A 25,303-nucleotide genomic window follows, 5' to 3' on the forward strand; every position below is an offset into this window, starting at 1 on the left:
AGAAGTATGTACATTTGTTAGGTCAGGTTGTTGCCCCTTCCCTCTTACCAGCTAGGAGAGAGAGAGAGAGAGAGAGAGAGAGAGAGAGAGAGAGAGAGAGAGAGAGAGATTGATTTCCATGGATATTACTGAATGAGAGTAAAGAAAGAAATATCGTGTCACTGCCCCAGGAAACGGAAAAAAAAAAATAACAAGAAAAAAACCAGAATAGGACGGGAATGAGAGGAAACGAAGGGAAAACTGAGCACATCGTATCCATTATATATAAAAAGGCATTATAATATTAGATTAGTGATGATTCGCGGGGCTGTGAGTTGAATGTCCAAAGGAGGGAGGCAGCGGCGTGAGAGAGTGAAGGAAAAAATCACACACATAAGTACTGAAAAGTTTCCAGCCAGTAACTCAAGAAGATGGTAACAAGAGAAGATGGCGCCACTATAAACACTTGCCTGCGCCATACCATCCAGGCCCCTCAAGCAAGCCTACCGACTCTATTGGCGTAGACTTAAAAAAAAACAAAAAACTACACACTCAGATTAAAAATATGAGTAATAAAAGTAACACACTGAGTTATTTTCAACTTTTCGGCTCATAAAATAACAATAATGATGAAACTAATATATTGTTGAATTTATCGCTATACGCAAATACTGTCGGTTTTCTACTTTTAAATTAGACTGAAGATAAACGGTCGGGTGTGATTGACAGTTTCCACTTTACATTCATTTATTTCGTAATCCTAACATGCCTGACGGTCCTTTTGACTCCCCTCACGCCTACATGAGCACAGCTGCGCCTCGGCTCCCACCACGCAGGTGACCGACACGCGCTAGACCCAGAGATTGATGGCCCATTTTAACGACACTCGGAATATGTCGCGACGGTTTTCATTTAAGGTCTTTTTGGTGACTAGAGTAATTTTCTATAAAGCCTTTACGAACATTGAAAGGTTATAAGTTCCCAGTGGAGATTTTGAGTTAAGAAATGACAAAGAATGCTTAGTGTAGAAGAAAGGAACAGATGAGTGTTACCGAAGAACAGGGGATAAGTGTTTGGAAGATTGTGTCTAGGTGGTTGGTAAAAAAAAGAGCGTTTGAGGGATGGAACGACATCAAGCTTCTTCTGACCTTTTCAGAAATGATGGCACGGTAAGAGTTTAAGTGTTCTGTTGCGTCAAGCCTTGAAATCTGTAATTCCTGTTGGGATGATCGTCTGTTAAAAGATGTTGAGGTGTAAGAGTGCATAGTAGAGTTTGTTTTGGAAATATCATTAATAATAAAAAGAGAGTGGGAGATAGAGCAAAGCCTAGCAAAGCACCATTTTATATAAGTTTACGGGTAGAACAGTAGCTGTCGGCCACAGTTGCGAAGGATCGGCCTTAAAGGATACTGGAGACAACAGTACAGAGAGAGGGATAGAGTGATCCGTAGGAGGGACAGTGGTTAAACGAGGAGAATCGATGCCTTTGGTAATAACTGCCAACACAGAATCATGGGATGTCTCTGGAGTGACTTTGTGTTAAATCTACAATTACTCCTTGAGACTTGATCTTGATCTTTTACCTATTTAGTCTGTGAAAGCCAAGCTATAAAATCAATCTACCTCACCGGGTTGTGTCTGTAAAAGGCAATCCCGCGTGGAGGAACCCAAGGGGACGCCCACAAAGCTCGTCACTTGATCAGTTCGATGCATCTTGCCACGAGGTACTTAGGATGGGAAGGGGACCTGCATATAAACATGTTCAGGGGGACTATAGGGGTTGACGTCTAAGGTGAGTGAGGCAACGCGCCTTCCTGGCTTATGCTCCTGCTAACTGACTGAGTTATTGATTGATTCACTCATGGAAACGGGAACAATACCTTCAGAAAACTCTACCGTTTGAAGATTAAAAGAAGATTGTTTAGGAAAATTTAAGGAATAATACTTAACAAAAAACTAGAGTAACATTTCAGTGTAGTGTAAAGTATAAATAGAAAAACCCACACTGGCAGACGATAGAGTTATATTTTTAACAAAACAGTTTCGGTGGACACTGCCACCATCTTCAGTGGTGTAAAGGAAGAGTAGAAGTTACAATGATTTACAATTCTCCTTATATACACAACGGAACGAGTAGCCTACCTAAGCATGGGAGGCAGTGGACAGAGAGGGATGGTCAGTGTGATTAGCCGCTCTACTCTGTGATGTAATGTTATGTCAGGGATTACCAGCAGCTGTTTTACGAGTATTCCGCTGAAGGGTGAGCGAGGCGACCGCCCAGCACGACTTGCAACAGATCACCATCATCCTCATCACCTGAACTGGAGCAGAAACGTGTCTATGAGAGGGGCGGGAAGGGGTTAGAAGGGGGGTAGAGGGTGACGGGGTAGGATGGAGTGCATGGTCAGGGGAAGGATGGGGAGGGAGAGAGAAGGGTACGGGGCAAGGGGAAGGGAAAATGGGCGGTGACTGACGGGGCGGGGCGGGGCAGGAGGGGGTAGGAGAGGGAGGAGGGGAGGGGCATGGAGTATAAGAAGGGCGGTGGGCGGCGGATGATTGATGGGGCGGGACAGTGTGTAGGGGGATGGGGGGGAGGGGGGGGGGCAGGATGTTCCCCAATAAAAACATGAATAAAATGACTTCCCTTCTTCACACTCTCTCTTTCTCTCTCTCCCGCCTTCCTCCTCCCTCGTATACCAGGTCAAGGTCACGTGTCACCATTCGAGGTCATCGCCCCGCCCCCTTTCCCCTTTCCCTTCCCTTCTTTTATCTTCCCCTCTTTTCCGTTATCTTTCCTTTCCCTTCCTTTCCTTCGCCTCTCTTTTCATCTCCCCGCAACGACATTTACGTGTGCGTGTGTGTGTGTGTGTGTGTGTGTGTGTGTGTGTGTGTGTGTGTGTGTTTTCTTTTTTGTACTTGTCTATCTATCTATCTATCTATCTATCTATGTGCGATCTAACTATCTATCTATCTATCTATCTATCTAACTATCTATCTATCTATGTACGATCTAACTATCTATCTATCTATCTACCTATCTACCGTGTTCTTGCTACGCCCTCACTATGCCTTGTACACACACACACACACACACACACACACACACACACACACACGGGGTTGAGTAGCATGTACAGTTAGAAATAATTATCATAAGTGATTAGCGACACTTGCTAATGATGACATAACATACATTAACATACATGCATACTGATGGCTCTCTATATATACTTCTCATCTCTCTCTCTCTCTCTCTCTCTCTCTCTCTCTCTCTCTCTCTCTCTCTCTCTCTCTCTCTCTCTCTCTCTCTCTCTCTCTCTCTCTCTCTCTCTCTCACACCCACACACACACACACACACACACATACACACACACATGCGCGCAGGAATACAGGTGCGGTCTCCTCTAATTAGTATGTGTGTGTGTGTGTGTGTGTGTGTGTGTGTGTTTCTTAAGCTTATGTTTAGTCAAGTGTTCTCCTTTTACTTCCTCCTAATTCGTCTCCCTTTTCGTTACGTCTTAATCCTGACACCGCCTCAACGTTATCTGCCTTCCCTTCCTCCTTCCCTTCTCCCCCTCGCGTTGCGTAACTCATATTTTCCTTCTTATTTTATTTTCGGCATCTTTCCCCATTCTGTCTCTCTCCTTTAATTCATCCTCTCACCTTTCCCCTTATTTCCCTGTTTTGTCTTTGTTTTTCCTTCTCCTCTTCCTCATTCTTCACATTTTCTCCTCTTCTTGTGTTTCTTCTTCCCCATTTCCACCTTTTTTGACTTCTTCCTCTTCTTTCTCCATTTCCAAAAATTATTCTCTAATCAATCTCTTTTATTAGCCCTTCAAAAACATCTGTCGGGTCTCGATCACGTCTCTCTCTCTCTCTCTCTCTCTCTCTCTCTCTCTCTCTCTCTCTCTCTCTCTCTCTCTCCTCACTTCCTTCAATTCTTCCATGTCTTGCTTTTCATTCACCTAATTCCTAACGCTTTCATTAGTTTGCTATACTTCACCATGCATATATCCTTCCTGAATGTCAATAATTATCTATGGTTCTATTACACTTTGAAAATCAACAAAACGTTACACTTTTCATATGATGCAGAAAGTTTCGTATTCAGGAATTTAAGACATACTACTGTTTGTCTAATGTCTGAATAATGTCTGATCGTTTCTCAGTTGAATTCCATAACCTAACATTTCTATGGAGCTGCTTCTAAGGGTGGTATGCTCAGACGCTTCCACCGCCCACATCAACTATCTCCAAAGGTCGAGAAGGAGATTAATCCGGTATCAATGAGGGTTCTTTCACATTCATGGTACAGAAGAAGGATCACACTATCACCAGGGTTATTAAACTACCCCTGGAAAGGCCCCAAACGCCTACGAAAGCCTTGTCAATTATGTGTTCTTGGGCGCCGTTATGCTACATAGATTTCATTCCTGTAGTCTACCCTTGCAGCATCCCTTCCTTCCCTTCCCTCCTGCAAGCACGCCACGCACTCCTTGTTCTACTTATTACAGCACTGCCCTCATCCACTCAGTAGCTTCCTTGTTCCTCCTTCTCCCTCTCTCTTTCTCTCTCTCTCTCCGCCATTACGTAGCACAGTCTTGCACTCTTTATGCTTTCTTTCATCCTAACGCTGCCCCTCCTTCCTTGTTTATACTCCACGGACATAGTTTACCCATTTTCCCCTCTCTTCCTCCCTCTCTTGTTAATTGTGCCTGTTACGTGCTAAACCTTCCTTACCACCACTCCCTCCCTCCCTCTCTCTTCCTTAAGCTCTTCCTCCTTCCTTGTAGCTGAACATCCCACGGACATATCCCCTTTTTGCACTTTTTTCCTCCGTGTCTTCTTCCCTGTGTCTGCTGGGTATTAACTTCCTTTCCTATCTCCCTCCCTCCTTGTCTCTTCCTGTAACTCTCCCTCCTTCACGTAAACACCCCACAGACATATCCTCTTTCTTCCCTGGTTTTCCTTCCTCTCTCCTTCCTCGTGTCTGCTGCGTATTAACTTCCTTTCCTATCTCCCTCCCTCCTTGTCTCCTCCTACAGCTCTCCCTCCTTCACGTAAACACCCCACTGACATATCTTCTTTCTTCCCTGGTTTTCCTTCCTCTCTCCTTCCTTGTGTCTGCTGCGTATTAACTTCCTTTCCTATCGCCCTCCCTCCTTGTCTCCTCCTATAGCTCTCCCTCCTTCACGTAAACACCCCACTGACATATCCTCTTTCTTCCCTGGTTTTCCTTCCTCTCTCCTTCCTTGTGTCTGCTGCGTACTAACTTCCTTTTCTATCCCTCACTTCCCATACCTCACCCTCCTTCCTTAACCCCATATTGGCCCACATAACCCCTTTCTCTTCCCCTCTCTTCCTCTGTCTCCTTCCTGGTTGATGATACGTACTGAGTTCCTTCCCTTTCCCCCTCCCTCCCATAACTCCCTCCTTCCTTCATCCCACGTAGACGAGTACATAACCCCTATCTCCTCCCCTCTGTCTCCTTCCTAGTCTATGATGCGTACTATACCCTCCCTCCCCGCCCTCCTCCCTCACCTGACGCGGCTACAGGAAGGGTCTTGACAGCTCCTCACGGTCGAGGTCACCGCCAGCTGCGTGTCTGGGTGTTGAAAAGAATCGCCTCATGCAACCTTCACCTAGTTTTCAATTGAGTTTTCCTGTGGCTGAGTGTCTGGCTTTCCTTGATCCGTCACCTCCGCGAACCCGCCGAAACGTTGACTGCCGGGGTGTGAACAGCGCTCCCGACGAGGCTGATTAATAAAGCGGCTGAAGGGCAGTTATTTTTAGGGCATGCGTCGTGTACTTGTTTGGAGCGTTCGGTACTGCCTTCCCACTGTCCCGTCTATATGACTGCAAGCCATATCCGTCTATCTATAGCGTTCATTGTAGCGTTAATTCTCCCCGTTCTTTATGTGGTGTGAATCGTTACTTACAATGGCTTATCTATATCTGAAAGTAGTTTGTGTTCATCATAAGTCGAGTCACTGTAGCGTTCAATATAGCGTTAATTTTTCGTTCTTTAGGAATCAAACAGCTCGTACTGCCTGCCTTAGCTCGAACAGCGTCATTCATGCGGTTGGTTATAGTGACTGAAAGACGCTTATTGTTACAGTTAGCGTAATGTATATAGCATTCAGCACAGCCTTCACTCCTTCCTTCCTCTCGTAAAATGACGCCTCGCACTGTCATGTTGTGAATGGCGCCACTTGCAAGGTTAATTTATGCAGATGACGGACATTTTTTATAGTTCGTTTTATTTGTTTGTGGCGTGCAGTAGAGAGTTTTCTTGTGAATAATTGAAAGCGAGGCAACTATTGTTTTTTCCTTTTGTTTTATTCATACAGCTGTCGTGTGTGTGTGTGTGTGTGTGTGTGTGTGTGTGTGTGTGTGTGTGTGTGAAATGCATTCATAACAGTTAATAAATATAATATCACACACACACACACACACGTCACCTACAGCTGGATCATCATGCGGGCAGCGGGAATGACCTGCATGGTGTGTGTGTGTGTGTGTGTGTGTGTGTGTGTGTTTCTGCTTGCATGTTTTATGTCTCTCTCTCTCTCTCTCTCTCTCTCTCTCTCTCTCTCTCTCTGTAATAATGATAATAATGATAATAATAACAATAATGATAATAAAAAAAATAATAATAGGCCAATAATTATAACAATAAACCATAATAACAATGACGATAATTACACAACACATGAAAAATAAAATAATGAAAAGAAGAAAGTCGCCTGCCAACAGAGAACTATATTTAACCAGGTAAGAGTTAAGCCGAGGGAAAGAAGGCCGTGAATGGGGTGAATGGAAGGGCTGAGGAAGGAGGGTTAATGCACCTCACTGATTCTCGGTTCATCGATCTTACCTGAGAGAGAAGGGAAAAACAGTGACCTCTACCCACGCAGAGAGGAGGGGGGGACGGGTGGTGGTGGTGGTGGTGAATGGGAGATGGTAAAAATTAAAAAGCTGTCACCATGAGAGAGAGAGAGAGAGAGAGAGAGAGAGAGAGAGAGAGAGAGAGAGAGAAACTGACAGACAAAGACATACAGATATACAAACAGACGCATAAACAAGTACACACACGAACACACACAAATTAGTCTCTCTCTCTCTCTCTCTCTCTCTCTCTCTCTCTCTCTCTCTCTCTCTCTCTCTCATCCGGGAAGTCTTTTGCGCTAACATGTTTAAAACGGATCCAGCCTGAGCCGGTCCCAGCCCTCATCCCAAAGAGAGCAAGCTGCCTGATAGCTGAAGCCACGTTGGAGTTCACTGGTAACACGCAACGCTCCGGTCAGGGTCTCTGTCTTAAACGCCATTAATATACATAACAAGGAGGTGTGTGTGTGTGTGTGTGTGTGTGTGTGTGTGTGTGTGTGTGTGTGTGTGTGTGCTTGATTAATCTCTGACATTGTGTGTGTGTGTGTGTGTGTGTGTGTGTGTGTGGTTGCTTACTGGCTGCCATTGTGTGTGTGTGTGTGTGTGTGTGTGTGTTTCGGAAGCTCTAAAGCCCTACGATTAACCCAAATGTGCTTAATTCACACGGAACGATCTGATCACATATTCTCTCTCTCTCTCTCTCTCTCTCTCTCTCTCTCTCTCTCTCTCTCTCTCTCTCTCTCGTCTACTTACCCTCCTCAGGTGAATAGAAAGCATTGCGTCTTGATTGCACACTTGACGTCCATTGCTTCCACCACCACCACCACCACCACCACCTTGAAACACTCCCCACCACCACCACCACCACCACCACCTTGAAACACTCCCCACCACTACCACCACCACCACCGCCACCTTGAAACACTCCGCACCACCACCTTGAAACACTCATCACCACCACCACCATCACCACCCAAGGGACCGTCAGTGAAGCCTTGAACTAGAGGAGATGGGTCACTAATAAATAAATAAAATGTGTATATATAAAGATAGAAATAAAAATAAATAAATACAATACCTCATCCCCGCATTCTTACCTGCTGAAACACACATCCTTCAATCTTAAGAGCAATAAAGGGGAAGTTAATTTATCTTATTTATTTATTATTATTATTATTATTTTTTTTTTTTTTACATCTGAGGGAAGGAAAATTTTATGATCACCAATGTATCGAAGGGCGTGGGGCTGGGGGTTGGGAGGGAGGGTAGTGGCTGGTGACTCATATGTGTGTGTGTGTGTGTGTGTGTGTGTGTGTGTGTTACCGGAGAGCAGCGAGGAGGAAAATAAAACAAAAGTAGATAAAAATAAGAATGCAAATAATAATACATGTGGCTTTAGTGTTTTTTTTCTTTGTTACCGGAGTTAGCAGTGATAATAGAGCAGAACGAGAAAAAGACAGCAGAAAATAGATAGATAAGGAGAGTTAGTTTTCCGGGAACAAGGAAGGCGATGCGGCAAATAAACAAACACATGGACAACAACAACAACAACAACAACAACAACAACAACAAAAAGGATCAACATAACCTACATTTTTGCTACGAGTGTAAGGTGAGTCATCCCTCGTTGTTGTTGTTGTTGTTGTTGTTGTTGTTGTTGTTGTTGTTGTTGTTGTGCGCATCTTCTTATCCGTACTATTTGCTTCTACTTATTTTTGTATTTATTTGCACGTATAATAAAGTCAGTCTCGTAATGTTAAGTCTTTAGTCACATTCCACCATTGCATTGCTAAAACGTATGAGTCCCTTTTTTTCCCTGTGTGTGTGTGTGTGTGTGTCTGTGTGTGTGGGGACGTATCGCCTCGCCCGTGCCCCCGGGATAAGCCAGCGGCTGAGCGTACGAAACGTCAACATATTTTTCATGAACCGGTTGGCGGGAGAGATAGCAAAGCGTGGGTGGTGGCGGGGAAGGGCTGTGACGTGGACGTGCAGGAGAGGATAATAACAGGGTGGGAGAGAGAGAAAGAGAGAGGGAGAGAGACAAAAAGACGATGGCAGAGAAGGGGAAAACAAGGAATAGCTGGATTGAAGAGCGACAGAGAATGATAGGGAGAAAAAGAAGAGAGAGAGAGAGAGAGAGAGAGAGAGAGAGAGAGAGAGAGAGAGAGAGAGAGAGAGGCATGATTTCAGGGAAGGGAAAAAAAGGGAAGCGATGGACAGAAGAGCGACAGAGGAAAACAGAGTGGATAAGAAGAGAGAAAAATAGGGAGGGAGAGAGACAGAAAGGTATGAAAGCAGATGAAAGAATAAAAGTAAATAGTTCTGGATAGAAAAACGAAAGAGGACGACAGGGTGGAAAAGAAGTGATTGAAAGAGATAGAAAGAGAGACAGAAAGACATGATGCTAGTAGGGAAAGTAGAAAGAAAAAAGAAAAAGGGAAGAGATAGATAGAAGAGGAAGAAAGAGTGGACGTATAGGGAAGTGAAGGAGATTAAAGTAAATTGGGTTTGAAAGGGACTGGAAGAAAAAATAACCAAGACGGAAGAAAAGAAGAAATAACAGGGCTTGCTATAAAGGGCGCTGGCGTGGGTGAGATCGTGGTTTCTGAGGGGAGAGTGATGGATGACAGGGGTGGCAAGTGAGGGGAGAGAGCGAGGCACAGATGCAGGAAGACCGATTGGCGGAGTGAAGCAAGGCAAGCAGGATATAGCCAGGCGTGCTGCGTGGCTGTGAGGGGCGTGTGGGGCTGTGAGGCAAGGCTCTCGAGATTCATCAACATTGTTAAGACTGTTGTGTTGGCCGAGAGGGTGTTTCTGTGGCGCCCCGAGTGTGGTGTTAGATACCGTTTCACATGCCTAGTACAATTGTGTCCTAATCATGGCAACTTGACTCTCCACAGCACTAACTAATCCCACTCTATCCTGAAATACTCACCAACCCATAATTATATAACGTAACACGGCGTAACGGTGCAAGAGGGAACATTTTGACGTAGTATGGTAAAGTTAGGTAAAAAATCAATTCAACACGTACTAAAACAAAACAAACAAAACATTATAAAACAGACATTCTCCCGCAGCACACACTTGATAATAGTTAACTATGTCGATAAAGAGGCGGCCACCACAACACGTCCCTGTACTTCATATAGACTGGAAAATGATAAAGTTGTTCAAAAGAAGGACTCACAATTCGTTTGGTGACAGATGAGCGTTGGTCATCAGTGTCTTCGGTATATTCGTAGTCGGCGCTAGGGCAGTGCCTGCGGCGTGACAGCCTCTCCCGCCGGCGGCACCTCTGTGGCCGTAGGAACAAACAATGAGACGCTTCACTTCCCACTGCCCGGCGGACGCCATGCACACCCTGAAAGAGACAGGGGCCACATAATTATACACAGACAATAGCATGGACAGTGATAATAATTTAGATTGTTTGGCTGAAAAAGGAAGCTCAAGATTGTGGTGGACTCGACAAGAGCGGCGCCGCCAACACGAGGCTGAAGACGCTTCAGACCAGGCGGCCTCGAGAGAGGGGCCGGGGGGCTGAGGCAGGGGGGATGAGGCCAGGTTTTCCCACGTCCTCCAGCAGCGATCAAACCTCAATAAGGTCATCAGACGTGCAGTGGGGCGGGAGGGAGGGGGAGGGGGGTACAGGGAGGGGAGAGCCGGGCGACCCGCGGGCTTGAGGAAGGAAGAGGCTGAGGACAAACCCAGGGATCCGACCATCCTCAAGGATTTTTTTATATAAATATATATATATATATATATATATATATATATATATATATATATAGATAGATAGATAGATAGATAGATAGATAGATAGATAGATATAGATATAGATAGATAGATAGATAGATAGATAGATATAAATATAGGTAGATAGATAGATAGAGAGACAGACAAATATATAGATGGAAAGATAGATAAATAAAGATAGAAATGTAAATAGATAGAAAGAAAGATAAATAGAGAAAGATATATAGACAAATATTGATAGATATAGATAAAGCTATGCATATATAAATACATACATACATACATGCATACATACATACAGAGAGAGAGAGAGAGAGAGAGAGAGAGAGAGAGAGAGAGAGAGAGAGAGAGACATTGCATTAATTTAGCATATTATCTAACAGTCGTCGCCCTCCCCGCGCCGCGCCCCGGGCCGAGGAAGGCCGTCGCGGCAGACGAGGCGGTAGAGGAAGCGAGCCGCGGCGTCCCTCGGCGGGATCGTTCGACGGTCACTGGCGGTGGCCACGTGGGTGTCTTCCTGGGTGGGCGGCGCGGGTCCTTGTGCCCCCAGCAATGGCGGGCGGCGGGCGGGAGCGTCGTCCTTGCCGCCGCTCCGGCCGAGGGCATTACCCTCACTGGCCCTCACCTGGCCCTCACCCTCACCCTCACCACTATGTAAATAGCCAGCCCTCATGGCACCCGCCTCACACCGCCCCCCGCCGCCACAGCCTCCGCCACGCCACGCCACGCCCTCAGCACTACTTGCTCCAAGCAAACCGACGCCAGGTTGCTGCTGCCTCACCCCACGACTGCTGCTGAAGCCCCTGCAGGTCCCCTAAGACCAAGTGTGTCCTGAAGCTGTCCACGACTAGTGTCTTCAGGCTACCCTGTCGAGGCCTCAGCCGCCCTCTCCCGACACACCTGTCACCGCTGCCTGTCCTGCCGAGGCGCAGGTGTGAGGATATACCCAGCCCTTAGGTGAGTACAACTGCCGCCGCTGTTTCGTCTACAACACCAGCGGGAGGCTCAGTGACGTGTTCACAGACGTGATCCTCTTACGTTCCCTCCGTCGGTGCCAAAGTGATCGCGGCGTGCATGACTGACGCGGAGTCCCTTGAGGCAGTGTTGCGTGCCAGGCGAGGGGGACTTCAGGAATCCTTGAGGGTGTGTTGCGCTGGGATGGGCGAAAAGTGTTGCAAGGTTTAACGAGCCTCGGTGGAGCTTCGGAGGAAGGTGTGCGCGGCATGTGTACGCAAGGATACACCAAGACACAAGGAGGATATACAAAAGGCCGGACGGCCTACACAAGGCAGCTCCTGAAGATGGGTTGCTCACCATTGCCCCTTCCCGTCCATAAATGCATCTAATCTCCATTTAAAGGTTTCAACTGTGTTTGCCTCAACTACACATCTACTTAGTTTGTTCCACTCTTCCACTAATCTGTTCGTGAACCAGCTTTTGCTCATTTCTTTTCTGAATTTGAACTCATGCAATTTATACCCTTTACTGCGTTGTCTTACATCAGTTTTTAATATAAGCACTTCATTTAGATCGCCCTGTTTAGTCCCCTTAATCCATTTAAACACCTCAATCAAGTCCCCGCGCAGTCCAAGCCTTTCCTAGAAGTGCAATGAGTGTATTCAATGAGGCGGAAAAGAAGGATATTCGCGGGGTATGTATTCATTGCCGGAGGCTGTCACGAGCCCATGGAGCAGACAGGTCAACGGCCTCGCGACACTCCACTCACCCCTATTTGATGCAGATCGTCTCTTCCACTCCACCTGTTACTTTCCATTCAAGTTCCTCGCTCCGTGTCTATGAATATATATATCTTACATATCTTAGCTTTTACTTCAAAGTGTTTCATATTAGTTCTTTTTCGTCCGTTCCTCCTCGTAAAATTCAGGCTTCGTGTATCTTTTTAGTGTCCTGTCCGCCTTTGGGCCGCTTTCACAGTCCTTTTGTTTGTCTTGATCGTTACCAATGGCGCCGATCGACGCTATAGTTTTCCACGTGAAACTGGCCTTCGGGGTAGTGGCGGCTGCAGAGGAAGCGAGAGGTGATGAGAGTGTGTGGTAAGGTGCGGGGCTAGGCTAACCCCGCAGCCGCCACTACCCCATCGGCCAGTTTTACGTGGAAATTCTAAAGCGGTGAACGTCGCCATTGGTAACGATCAAAACAAACAAAACGACTGTGAAATCGGCCCTTAGTTTCGTCTTCCACCATCGTACTCACAGCCAGGGTAAAGAGACCTTCGCGTGGGAATATCTTGAATTTTCTTACTTTGGTTGTGGCCTAAATAGCAGTAACTTTGCTTGCCAACCACTGACGAGTACCTTTTCATAGTTTACCAGCCACATGAAAATTTTTTTTGCTAACGGTGATGTTTTGGTCATTCCGACTGGGGATTACCGATTGATATTAAGAGCCAGACCAACTGATGATAGCTTTTGCCATTATCAGCTCATCATCAGAACATATAAAGAACAGCGTAAAAGGACAAGGAAACACCAATTCCACCAGGCACTGACGACATCAAAATCTTCTTCAGTCACCACTACAACACTTTGCACGTCATAGCGAGTAAACTATTCTCCGCCCCCCGAGCTGTGTCAATTTCTCAAGTTCTCAGTCTCACGTCTCATCAGGAATAAACCAAACCCAAATAAGTTTCCGGCTCCCATAACAATTTCCAAAGGCCTCAAAGAAAACTATTCGGGTTCTCATTATTTTTTTCACATTCACGGTGCAGAAACTCTTATAAACTACCACTAGGCTCGTAAAACTACCCATGGAGATACCCACAGCCTCCACGAAAGCCTTACCAAATGTGGAGATGTAAATGATAGAGAATATGCGTCTTAGTGCTGGTATGTGGTCGTGTGGGGAAGAGGGACCGTCCGAGCAGGTGCAGGGATGTTAAGAGTGCAAAAGAGAGATGTACGCTTGGGAGGGGATGAAGAAGGGGTGGTGGAAAGGAGTGAAACTGGTGTGAGGAGGGCCGGGGAAGCAGGTGCAAGGAAGCTAGGAGATTTTAAGGCAGACTAAAACAGTTAAAAATGCAAAGAGGGGCGTGTGTTTGACAGGTGATAAGGGGATGAGAAAGGGATATGATAGGTGCTGGAAGGGGTGTAAGAGAGGGCTGGGGAGGGACGTGAGAGGTGGATGAGTGGCTCTGAAGGGGAGGTGAAGGGTGGATAGAGAAGTTCAAGGATATAATTTACCATGACAAGTGTGAATCGTTGTTTTGTTGAGTCTAAGGCCACCAGCACTTGAGAAATGAATGTCTCTGCTTTGTTTTGGAGGTGAATGAAAGGAAAATGGCGTGATGAGAGAAAGATAGATAGATACAGATATAGATACACAGATAAATAGATAGATAGATAATAAAAGGAAAATGTCGTGATGAGAGAAAGATAGATAGATACAGATATAGATACACAGATAAATAGATAGATAGATAGTAAAAGGAAAATGTCGTGATGAGAGAAAGATAGATAGATACAGATATAGATACACAGATAGATAGATAGATAGATAATAAAAGGAAAATGTCGTGATGAGAAAAAGATAGATAGATACAGATATAGATACACAGATAGATAGATATAGATGGATATAGATCATTAGAGATAGACAGAGATACTTATATACAGCAAGTGGCTACAGAGAAAATGAGGGAATAAAAAAAAGAGAGCAACAAGCAAAACAAATGCAGCAACACTCTAAAGAAGTATTGCATTGTCATTCCCCGTTATGCTCTTCATGGATGGCTACTACTACTACTACTATTACTACTATTACTATTACTACTACTACTACTACTACTACTACTACTACTACTACTACTACTATTACTATTACTACTACTAATACTGTTACTGCTACTACTACTACTACTACTACTACTACTACTACTACTACTACTACCTCCTCCTCCTCCTACTACTACTACTACTACTATTACTACTACTACTACTACTACTACTACTACTACTACTACCACTAACAACAACAAGAGGCAAATCAACAGCGATAATATTAACAACTATTTTAATGATAATGATGAAAATAACAACAATGAAAACAACATAATAACGCTTTTTTATGTTAATCTTCGTGGTTCTCTCTCTCTCTCTCTCTCTCTCTCTCTTGACGTAGGAATTTAGGATCGCGACCTACATCATGTCTCCAGAAGGTGTTCGATCCCCTTCCTTCACCCTTCTGACGCTCCGTTGTTTACGATTCGGCCGGCAAGGCAAAGTGGATCTGCGCGGCTCTCCCCAAGACGCCATATAATATAACTTTGCCCTTGTTTCCCTCTCTTCCTCCTCCTCCTCCTCCTCCTCGATCCTACTCCTATTCCTTTTGCTTCGTCTATTCTTGCTCTCCTTCTTCTATCTTCCTCTTCTTCTTCTTCTTCTTTCTCTTTTCCTTCTTTTCTATTTCCTTTCTTTCCTTTCTTCCTTTTCCTCCACCTCCTCTTTTTCCTGATTTCCTCTTTCTCATTTTATTTGTTCATTAATCCGTATCTTCATTCTCCTTGCCCTATCCTTCTCCTCCTCCTCCTCCTCCTCCTCCTCCTCCTTCTTCTCCTTCTCCCCTTCTTCTTTCTCAACTTTTCTCCTTTCTACTTCAAATATAAAAGAAAAGACGGCAAAGTAGATGAAAGTAATACAAATGAACCGCTCACACCACAAACAGAAAGCTAATTGAAAATGCCTTGAATATTAAAAGTATTATAAACATGAAAATTAGAAGAAAAAGAAGCGTACGAGAGTTAACCTTTGCCCTTAATTTACCGTCCTCGTCCTCCTCCTCCTCCTCCTCCTCCTCTTTTTCATTTCCCAGACATAACAAAAACAGGCGAGAGAAAAGAAAGAAAGGAGAGAAAAATAAGGAAATAAGGAAAGAAAGGAGTAAGGAAAGGAAGAAAGAAGGAAAGGAAGAAGTAAGGAAAGGAAGAAGTGAGGAAAGAAAGAAAGAAAGAATTGAGAAGAGGAGGAAGAGAGTACGAAGAAAGACGCAGTAAATAGATAGGCCTATAACGTTAACGAAAAGAACGAGAGAAGGGAAATATTAAAGAAAACGGGAAACATTGATATAGAAAGTGGGACGAGGAGGAGGAAGAGGAAAGGAGAAAAGAGGAAGAAGGGAGAAGGAAAAAGGGAAGGAAAAGCATATATGATAATCCCACTGAAAGAACGAGAAGGGAAATACTAAAGAAAACAGGAAACAGTGATATAGAAAGTGGGATTTGAAGGAAGGGGAAGGAGAACGAAGGAAGATTGAAGGGAGAAAAACAGAAATAAAAGCAGATAAGAACGTAAAGGAAAGAACGAGTAAAAGAAAACGAGAGATAAAGGGAGAGACTACGATAGATTAAGCATTATCTACGTGGACATGTCTGAAGGCGGTTAAGACAGTATTTCGAGTACAAAATTAGGGTTCAAGGAGACATCAAAGGAGTTATCAAAAGGACACATGACTATTCTCCCTTTTATGTTCTGTGAAGCAAAGATAATGAGCGGGCAGGGTAGGAGGAGGAGGAGGAGGGGGCGAAAATGAGTTGGGGGAGAGGAGATGAGGATGGGAAGGGGGGAGAATGAGGGGGAGAGGGGAAAGGAGGTTTGGGATTGGAGAGAGAGAGAGAGAGAGAATGAAGAGTTTAGGGGTGACTGAGGGGATTCATGAGAGGGATGGAGGGAGGGAAAGAAGGAAAAGGGGGAGTTTGGAGACGAAAGGAAGAGAGAGAAAGACAGAAGGAAAAGGAGAGGATCATCACACACACACACACACACACACACACCCCCACACACCTTCCCCGCCTCCCACCCACACCCACACACGGTTATGCAGACCACGCCAACATCGACATATCTTCATTTCGCGTACAATTAGACTCTCTCGCACAATGGGTCAAGGCATGGGTGACCTCAATGACTGGACAATGATCACGCCACGCCATTACGCTACGCCTCCTCCCCTTTCCCTGCCCTCTTTCCCCTTTCCCTCCCCTCTTAACGCTTTCCTGTATAATTCCGTACGATTTAATCACTCTTCCTCCATCTTACTCCTACGTCTTCTCTTTCCCTCCACCTCCGCTTCCTCTCTCTTTTAATCTTCATCTCCTTACGCATTCTCCTCCTTCTCCTTCCTACCTGTTAATCCGCTTATCCGCTCCCTCTCCCTCCTCCTGGGCCTTCTCCCCACTCCCTTCTCCACCTCCTCCTTCTCCCTATACCTGTTTATCCTCTCTTCCGCTTACTCCCTCATTCTCCAGCCTTCCCTTCTTTATCTCTTCCTCCTTCTTCCTATCTATTTATCTGCACTTATTTATCTCATGCTTACTCCCACTTTCCCCTACGCCTTCTTTCCACTCTTCCTCCTTCTCTCTATCTGTATATATCTGCGCGTACCTTCCGTTTACTCCCTCCTCCTACGCCTCCTCCTCCATTACCTCCCTCTATTCCCTCAACGCCTTGCTATATGTCTTCGCCTACCTGCTCCTACGTACTCCGTCTCTCACCCTCCACACTGTAATCACTTCCCCTTCAAGTCTTCCTGTCTCCCTCTGCGTCGTCATCTAAGCTCACCACTCCCCCAAGCCACGTCAGTCAGTTACTCTTCTAAGTCCTCCCTACGCATCTTACTACCCTCGCACCGCCCTCTCTCTCTTCACTGTCTTCACCTTTGAGAGTAACGTTTCTTATATTGGGGACCTCGGCGAACTCTTGTCAGGCGTTGGTTGCACATCTTCTCCATCATGATTATGGGTACAGAGACTATATTTGCTACAGCACCATAAGGTTAATAGAAAAGATTGATTCATGGTATACTTTGTTTAGTCTCGGAAGTAAGGGATTTGTGATATAATTAATAGTTCTTTGGTTGATTATTAGAGGTAGTTCAGGATCGCCACCACTTGCTTACAGAGACTATATTTGCCGCAGCACCGCAAAGTGAATAAAAAAAGTCGTTTTTGAGGGTTTATTTAGTTTAGTCTCGGAAATAAGGGATTTGTGATGTAATTAGTAGGTCATTAGTAAGTTGTTCAGCATCCCCATCAGGTAATTAGAACGACTATAATTTGCTACAGTACAAGAAAATGAATAGGGAATGTCGTTTGGTGGTTTATTTTGTCTAGTCTCGGAAATAAGGGATTTGTGAAGTAATTAATAGGTTTTTAGTTAGTTGTTCAGCATCCCCATCAGGTAATTAGAACGACTATAATTTGCTACAGTACAAGAAAGTGAATAGGGAATGTCGTTTGGTGGTTTATTTTGTCTAGTCTCGGAAATAAGGGATTTGTGATGTAATTATTAGGTCTTTAGTAAGTTGTTCAGCATCCCCAGCATTTGGTTAAAAAGACAATATTTGCTACAGCACCGCGAAGTGAATGGAAAATGTTGTGTGATGATTTTTATTCAGTTTATTCTTCTCTAAAAATAAGTGATCAAATATTGGGTCATTATAGCCTGTTCACTTAAGTCTGCCCCAAGCTGACAACATAATCCTAAGCGTGTTCGTAAGCACAGTGCAGCTTAGCAGAAAGTGTTGCGTGAGATAAACACAAACAGACGTTAAAGAAAACTTGGAAGCCATAGCAGCAGCCAATCAGCACTCAGCTTGCAAACACGCTTAGGTTTATGTTGTCAGCTTGGGTCAGACTTAAGTAAACAGACTATAGTATTCAAAACCCTTCAGAAAAAAAAAAAAAATAACGTCATATATTTGTTACCGAGTCAACTCCTGCAGCAGCGTCAGACGTGTAGCTTAAATATCCTAACATAATATAGTTTCCTGAAGGCGATTTCCAGGACTCGTCTTAAAAATCACCTTTATCACCCTGGGGCGCGTTATCCCCCCAGAGGATGTAAGCCCTGAAGGTGTATAAAAAAAATGAACTAAGGCGCCCTTCTCCCATCTTAGAGCTACGATTAATCCTTCTCACACCATTCCTCCTTATTTCCACCATATGGGCGCCGTAGTACTTTCATTTTATTTAGCTCTCGTAGAAGTTGTAAGGATTCAGGTGGCTTCATATCTCTGGCGGTAGTTTTGCAAGATTTCTACGCCATGAGCAGGGAAAGCACTCATCAGAACTTGAAGGATCTTTTTCTGGGGTCTTCAAACATGATCGTAACAAGAGCCCGACGATGCTGAGTATACGAGTCCTGTTTCCTTCTCTAAGTCTCTAATGCCCGCCTGTTGCCTCTACCGACGTGTGTTTCAATGAATTTCACCTCACTGTATTTCCGCTATATTTTCTCATCAACATCTCTATATCCACTTTCTCTCACTATTTCTCCTTCTTCCTACCTTCTGTTTCCTTCTCTAAGTCTCTAATGCCCGCCTACTGCCTCTACCGACGTGTGTTTTAACTAATTTCACCTCAATGTATTTCCACTATATTTTCTTCTTTATATCATCTTCGTTCCCACCTTCTTTCACTATTTCTCCTTCTTCCTATCTTCTGTTTCCTCCTCTAAGTCTCTAATGCCCGCCTACTGCCTCTACCGACGTGTGTTTCAACGAATTTCACCTCATTCAATTTCCTCTACTTTCCTTTCATTAATATGTATCGGTTCTTCCCTTCCCTTCCTACTTTTCCATTTCTTGAGTTTCCTTCTTATCCCCTCTCTACCTTACTCCTCTCATTTATTCCTTGCCTTCTTTTATTCATACGATTTTCCTTCTCTAAACCTATCTCTCGGCCACCTCTTTGGATTCTTTTTAGGAGCAGTGAGTAGCGGGCTTTTTTTTTTTTTATTAATGTTGGCTTTTTTTGTGCCCTTGAACTGCCTCCTTTGCTGTAAAAAAAAAAAAAAAAAAATCGTCTCTAGTTGTCCCTATTATTTCTTTTACCTTCTTCCCTTTTTCTCATCCCTTCGCTGCTCTTTGCATATCATTTTAGGACTCTCTTCCCCCTCTCCGTTCTGTCCCTCTGAGCATATGCACCTTTCTTTTTAAGCGTTGGTCATTTTTTTCTTCATTTTTTTCCCTCTCCCAGTTCTATTTATACCTTCAGTGTCCTTCTAATCCTCCTCCTACGCCTCCTTCACCTCACTCCTCCCGCAGTAACTGTTCTTCAAGGGTAGGACGAGAAGGAAGGAAGACCACGGAAGAACAAGAGGACAGATGAGAATATGTAGGAGGAGGAGGAGGAGGAGGAGGAGATGAAAGCTTGCGTGGGTGGGAGAGAGAGAGAGAGAGAGAGAGAGAGAGAGAGAGAGAGAGAGAGAGAGAGAGAGGTTCTCAATCTGGACATCCGGGGTTCAAGGAAATGCGAGGGAGGCCGATTGAAGCATATAGGTCAGGGAGGCGTGAGTGTCGTTTGTCACCCTTCCTGTGTGTGTATGTGTGTATGTGTGTATGTATGTGTGTGTGTGTGTGTGTGTGTGTGTGTGTGTGTGTTCCACCTTCGCTTCCACTGTCACTCCCACTGCCAATACGTCTACTACTACTACTACTACTACTACTACTACTATTCACTCTATAATGTATCACTTCCTTCAACATCATGTGCTCTCTCAGTCAGCAACATCACCCTCTTTCAATACATCTCTCTCTCTCTCTCTCTCTCTCTCTCTCTCTCTCTCTCTCTCTCTCTCTCTCTCCTATACGAACCTGTCCCATACACTGCCCTCCTTCTCTACATTGTCCATCCATCTTCTCTCCCTCCCTCCCCTTTCCTCCCCTTCTCTCCCCTTCCCTCCCCTCCCTCTCCCCTCACTCCCCCTCACATACCTCTGCCATTAGGTCATTGCCGTCCCCTCACCGCCCCCACAACACACACACACACACACACACACACACACAGTAGCTATATGGTTCAAGTAGTTTTATATGAAGCGAAAATATAATGTTATAGAGTAACTTGTTTCTCTTTCAAGTGATAAAAAGAGAAGTAGTAATATCCTGCCTTTTTTTAGTTAATACAGCAAAGAAGTGAGTGGGAGGGATACCAAGGGACGGAAGATGATAGGCCGCGTTATCGTTTATATATTTTTCAACTTGAGATATGTGTTTTGGAGGCGAAGGCGTCCTCTCTCTCTCTCTCTCTCTCTCTCTCTCTCTCTCTCTCTGACTCTTTAATATGGACGAAAATGAAATATCCGAAAGAAAAAACATATAATAAATTGTATAATTATAAGAATTACGAAGCAGAGAGAAACATTATATAATTAAAAAGAGCAAATTATTATTACTTGTACAAAGAAGAATATAAAAAGAGGATAATTTTCACTACTACTACTACTACTACTACTACAACTACAACCACCACCATTACCACTACTACTACTACTACTACTACTACTACTACTACTACTACTACTACTACTGCCCCTTAAGTGTGGTCAATAACATTTTAAGTGGGGCCTCAGAGAGCGACGTGTCCCATATCCAAGGCGTGATATTGTCTAATTTTAGGGGGCTGATGAGGCTAACAGGTCGGGCCGGAGAGAGAGAGAGAGAGAGAGAGAGAGAGAGAGAGAGAGAGAGAGAGAGAGCAGTTATCACGTACGGTACTGTTTCAAGTTGTATCAGAACGTCATCAGCGTAACACTTTTCAGAACCCCATCATTATTATGCGTAATTATATTCTTCCTTTTCCTCCTCCTCCTCCTCCTTCTTCCGTGTTCCTTTCTGCCTCTTTTCTTCTTCCTCTTCCTCCGCCTCCTCCTCTTCTTCCTTTTATATTTCCTTCTTTTCTCTTCTTTTTCCTTCTCTTCTTATAGCATTCCAATTTCCTTTTCTTCTTCCTCCTCTTCCTATTACATTTCCTTCCCTCTTCCTCCTCCTCCTCGTCTTATAATTCCTTCTCCTTTTCTTCCTCCACATCCCCCTCTTATATTCTTTCTCCTTTTCTTCTCTCTCACCATCCTCTTACATTCCCTCCTGCTTCTCTGACTGAATGAATGGGTGACTGAATATATCCTCCCTTGCTTAATTCCCTTTCTCCTGTACCTCAACCAAAAGTGCCACATCCTACACAGCACACACAATACAATATAATGCATCTCCACACTACACCAGGCATTGACACCACCACCACCATCGCCACCATCGCACATTTACCTTCGCGTGGGGCAAAACTCGGCCGTAAAAATTAGGTCAGGCGATGAATATTAATTTTTGCAGGTGAATATCGGAGCACCCGTATCCCTCGGCGGCTCCCACATCCATAAAAAAACACGGCAGGAGATGCGTATTTATGAGGCTTACAGTAGCACGCCATTAACACAATCATGGCAAAATGCATACCGAGGCAGCGGGTACATGAAGGTGGTGATGGCGCGTAACAACAACAGCAACAACAACAACAACGATAATAACTGGGTGATAAGCAATAACGATGATAATAATAACAAAAAATAAACATAATCATGATTTTAAAAGTTAGCCCCTTGACAGAGGATTCCCTACCAGAAAACCTCACCAAGCTACAGGAATGAAAAAAAGTAGCTGCTACAATACAATGAAGAAAAATGTAAAGTCCTGCACCTTGGGAGTGAAATCCAGCATACCAATACCACATGGGAAACACTCCACTATCCACCACAGAGGCAGAGAAAGACCTGGGACTGTATGTTACCAGGCTACCAGTGAAGGGAAAATACGTGCGAATCGAAGCGGACAGATTAAGTAAATAAAGAAGTATAAGAATAAAATAACCCCTCGGGACGAAGCAAACATTATGAATACGATGAAATAAAAACATTAAAAAAATAACTTGATAAAATGAAACCTGGAAAAACAGAATCGCGAAAACATACACAGACATAAAAATCGCAGTTGTTGAACCTTTGCATCGTTGCTTCATTTTTTTTTTGAGATACGTAAAAACGGATGAATGAATGAACAACGGATGGCTGACTGACGGAATGCATGAATGAATTAGTGAATCAATGAACATCGTATAGTTTTCTGGATGTTGCGGGAGATAAACAACAATAATAACATCAACAACAACATCAACATCAACATCAACAACAATAACAATAACAATAACAACAACAACACTAACACTAACACTAACACCAACACCACCACCACCAACAACAACAACAACGACATCTAATACCCAAATACCTTCAACTTCCTTTCTAAAGCATTATTTTGTGGGTGGGCATTTGATAACCTTTATTTTAGTTAGCCCTTTGACCTTCCTCTTACTATTAACGGGGGAAAAAAATTAACCTAACGTCCTCTTGTACCCAGAGAGGGAGGCCACAAATAGCAACCCTCTTCATCATAACCAAGCATAACAAAAACACCAATCTTCGTAGTCTCTGGAGTCGACTCACAACTATACAATTATGTCCCAAATTCCAAACCATTGCATTTCCACATTTCCACTGCAGGCGCTCGATAAGATATGCGCCCATAGCCATGAGTGCTTCATTGCAACACGCTGCTATTTTAGGGGCGTGATTACTGTGGCGGTTATATTTTAAGGTGGGCTATTTAGCGTGGGCGTGAGGAGTGATGGGCGGGCTGGTGGCTATTGTGGGACGGTGGTGGTGGTGGTGATGGTAGCTGTGACAGAAGTACGTGGTTGTAGTAGTAGTATTTGTAGTAGTAGTAGTAGTAGTAGTAGTAGTAGTAGTAGTAGTAGTAGTAGTAGTAGTAGCAACATTGATGGTGACATAAAAGTAGTTGCCTTTGGATTAGTGATGCGGCAGTTTGTGTTGGGTTAGTGGCTGGAGGAGAAGGAAGAAGAGGAGGAGGAGGAGAAGGAAAAACAGAGTAGAAGTAGAAGATAGGTGACCCGACGCACGATGATGGTGAAGGAACGATGATGCTGTCGGTGGTGGCGAGGGCGGTTGTGGTTGTGGTTTCAGCGTTGATGGCTGTGGAGGAGGATGCGGCCGGGGGTTGTTGACAGTCCTCTCCGCTGCATGCCATCCGTAATGAAGCTATGCGGCCGATGCGTTGACTCCCTGTTATTATTGAGGCACAGTTTGCGTGCACACCGGCGTTGATTTCCGAAATTGTGTGGATTAACGAGGGATTGCAGGTTTTTCCACGCCTTAACCGGCTTGGTATCAGCGGCCGGCATACCTCGCACGACCCGCCATTGCAGAAATAAAAAACAAATAAGGTTGCGAGGAAACTATGCGTGGTTGAGAGAGAGAGAGAGAGAGAGAGAGAGAGAGAGAGCGTGAGTGTACTCTATACGGGTGAATGTTATTGTTATTTCTTCACTCAAAAAGGAAAAATGCAAAGGTCCCTCCCCCATCAAAGAAACTGTAGGGTAAATAACTTCAACTCCAGAATAATAGAAAAGCTTATACAAAAGTTATAAAAAGGTCTAGAAGGCATACGTAAGTTTAGATCGGTTCCTGGGATATCTTGAAGCTTCTCCGTTTGAGGCCAACTCGTGGGAAGATTGATACGAGAGGAATAGTTGACGTCACTCTTCCAAGGAATATGAATGGATGATGAATGTAAATGGGTGGGACTTCTCTTCTGCACATCAAACATAGCTGAGAGAAGGAAGACAAGGACTGCCACGCTATTTCAAGGCTTATTCTGAACTGAGAGATGGAAGATAACTTTAATATAGTGTAGGTTAGATATGGCTAGGCTCTGTGTTTCGCCTATTATGATATGTAGAGTTTTTTTACAGTGATGGAAGCAGCTCAAGGGCATAACAAAGGAACAATGAGAAAATAAAACACCCCTGCCGCTATATAAAAAAAAGGAGTTCAGAAGAGAGGGGACAGAGGGAAATAATTTTAGCGGAGTCTCCCTCTAAAACGGCTTATCAGTCACAGGGGGGAGGTGAAAGATAACGTTGAATAAGAGGGCTTGGGAGATACGTCTGGGCTACGTGTTTTCCCGGTTGTGTAAAGGATAAGAGGAACCGAGACGAGGTAGAGATGTTTGGTCCAATTCACACAGCTGATGACACGGCTTAAGAAGACAAGAAATTATATGACGATGATTATAATATGCAAACAGTGGCTAGTGGTTTTCGTTGTAGCTTTAGTCAACTGTTTATTAGTTTGTGTTATGGGTGTTATGTTTGTTTGAATATTTCGGTAGGGTAAAAATTACGTCTGAGAGTGAATGCTGTTCCTCCGTAACCCCCAATGACCATAGATGAAAGAGAAGAAAAAGAAAACGAAGAATATACATCCCAAGCGGTCATTACTTAAACGAGACTCAGATTACAGACATTTAGGAGAGAGAAAAAAGGGGAAATGAGACAAATGAAATCCCGCGCGAGATAACGAAGCCATTTTCTCTGTAAATACTAATGACCGAGGAGATGAAAAGTAAAAGAGAAATGAGAAACAACATGTCCCGCGCATCCATGGCTCTCACAACCCCCAGACGATGAAGAGTTACATGAGAGAAAGACTTAAAATTATATCAAACTTGCTTCGATAATAAAAAATGTGGAAAAAAAGGATAAAAATAACGAGAAACAATATGAACCACGTAGCAATGACTTTCACATATATCTCAGACTCTGAACTTTTACATAAAAAAATAATCAGAATCATATCAAACTTTCCTCGTTAAAATACACAGTGACGAGTTGTTCTTCTCTAGTTATGCTCTTACAACGAAAAAATATGTTTGTAGTTAATATATGTGGAGTTGTAGGAGGAGGCAAAGAGGAGAAAGGATAGAAAGGAATATAGAAGTTTGGATGTTTATGTCTGTTAAAGAAATAATACA

At 44.1% G+C, this 25,303-nt stretch overlaps 2 protein-coding genes across 2 annotated transcripts in view; one reads left to right on the plus strand and one right to left on the minus strand.

Moving 5' to 3' along the window:
- Positions 1 to 1,985: 1,985 nt before the first annotated feature.
- Positions 1,986 to 11,233, minus strand: LOC126985019 (uncharacterized). The gene is made up of 3 exons (XM_050839260.1): positions 11,009 to 11,233; positions 10,059 to 10,232; positions 1,986 to 2,300 (listed from the first exon to the last, which is right to left on the minus strand). Exons 1-3 carry the CDS (start codon positions 11,231 to 11,233, stop codon positions 2,292 to 2,294), a joined length of 408 nt encoding a protein of 135 aa, XP_050695217.1. The 3' UTR covers positions 1,986 to 2,291.
- The window catches only part of LOC126985018 (uncharacterized), a 28,305-nt gene continuing 14,056 nt past the window's right edge, over positions 11,055 to 25,303 (plus strand). The window contains exon 1 of the mRNA XM_050839258.1: positions 11,055 to 11,584. The gene's annotated coding sequence lies outside the window, so the exon portion shown is untranslated. The remainder of the gene's footprint in view (positions 11,585 to 25,303) is intronic.

The sequence above is a fragment of the Eriocheir sinensis genome, chromosome 58 (genome assembly GCF_024679095.1).
Source record: "Eriocheir sinensis breed Jianghai 21 chromosome 58, ASM2467909v1, whole genome shotgun sequence".
Classification (NCBI taxonomy): Eukaryota; Metazoa; Arthropoda; class Malacostraca; order Decapoda; family Varunidae; genus Eriocheir; species Eriocheir sinensis.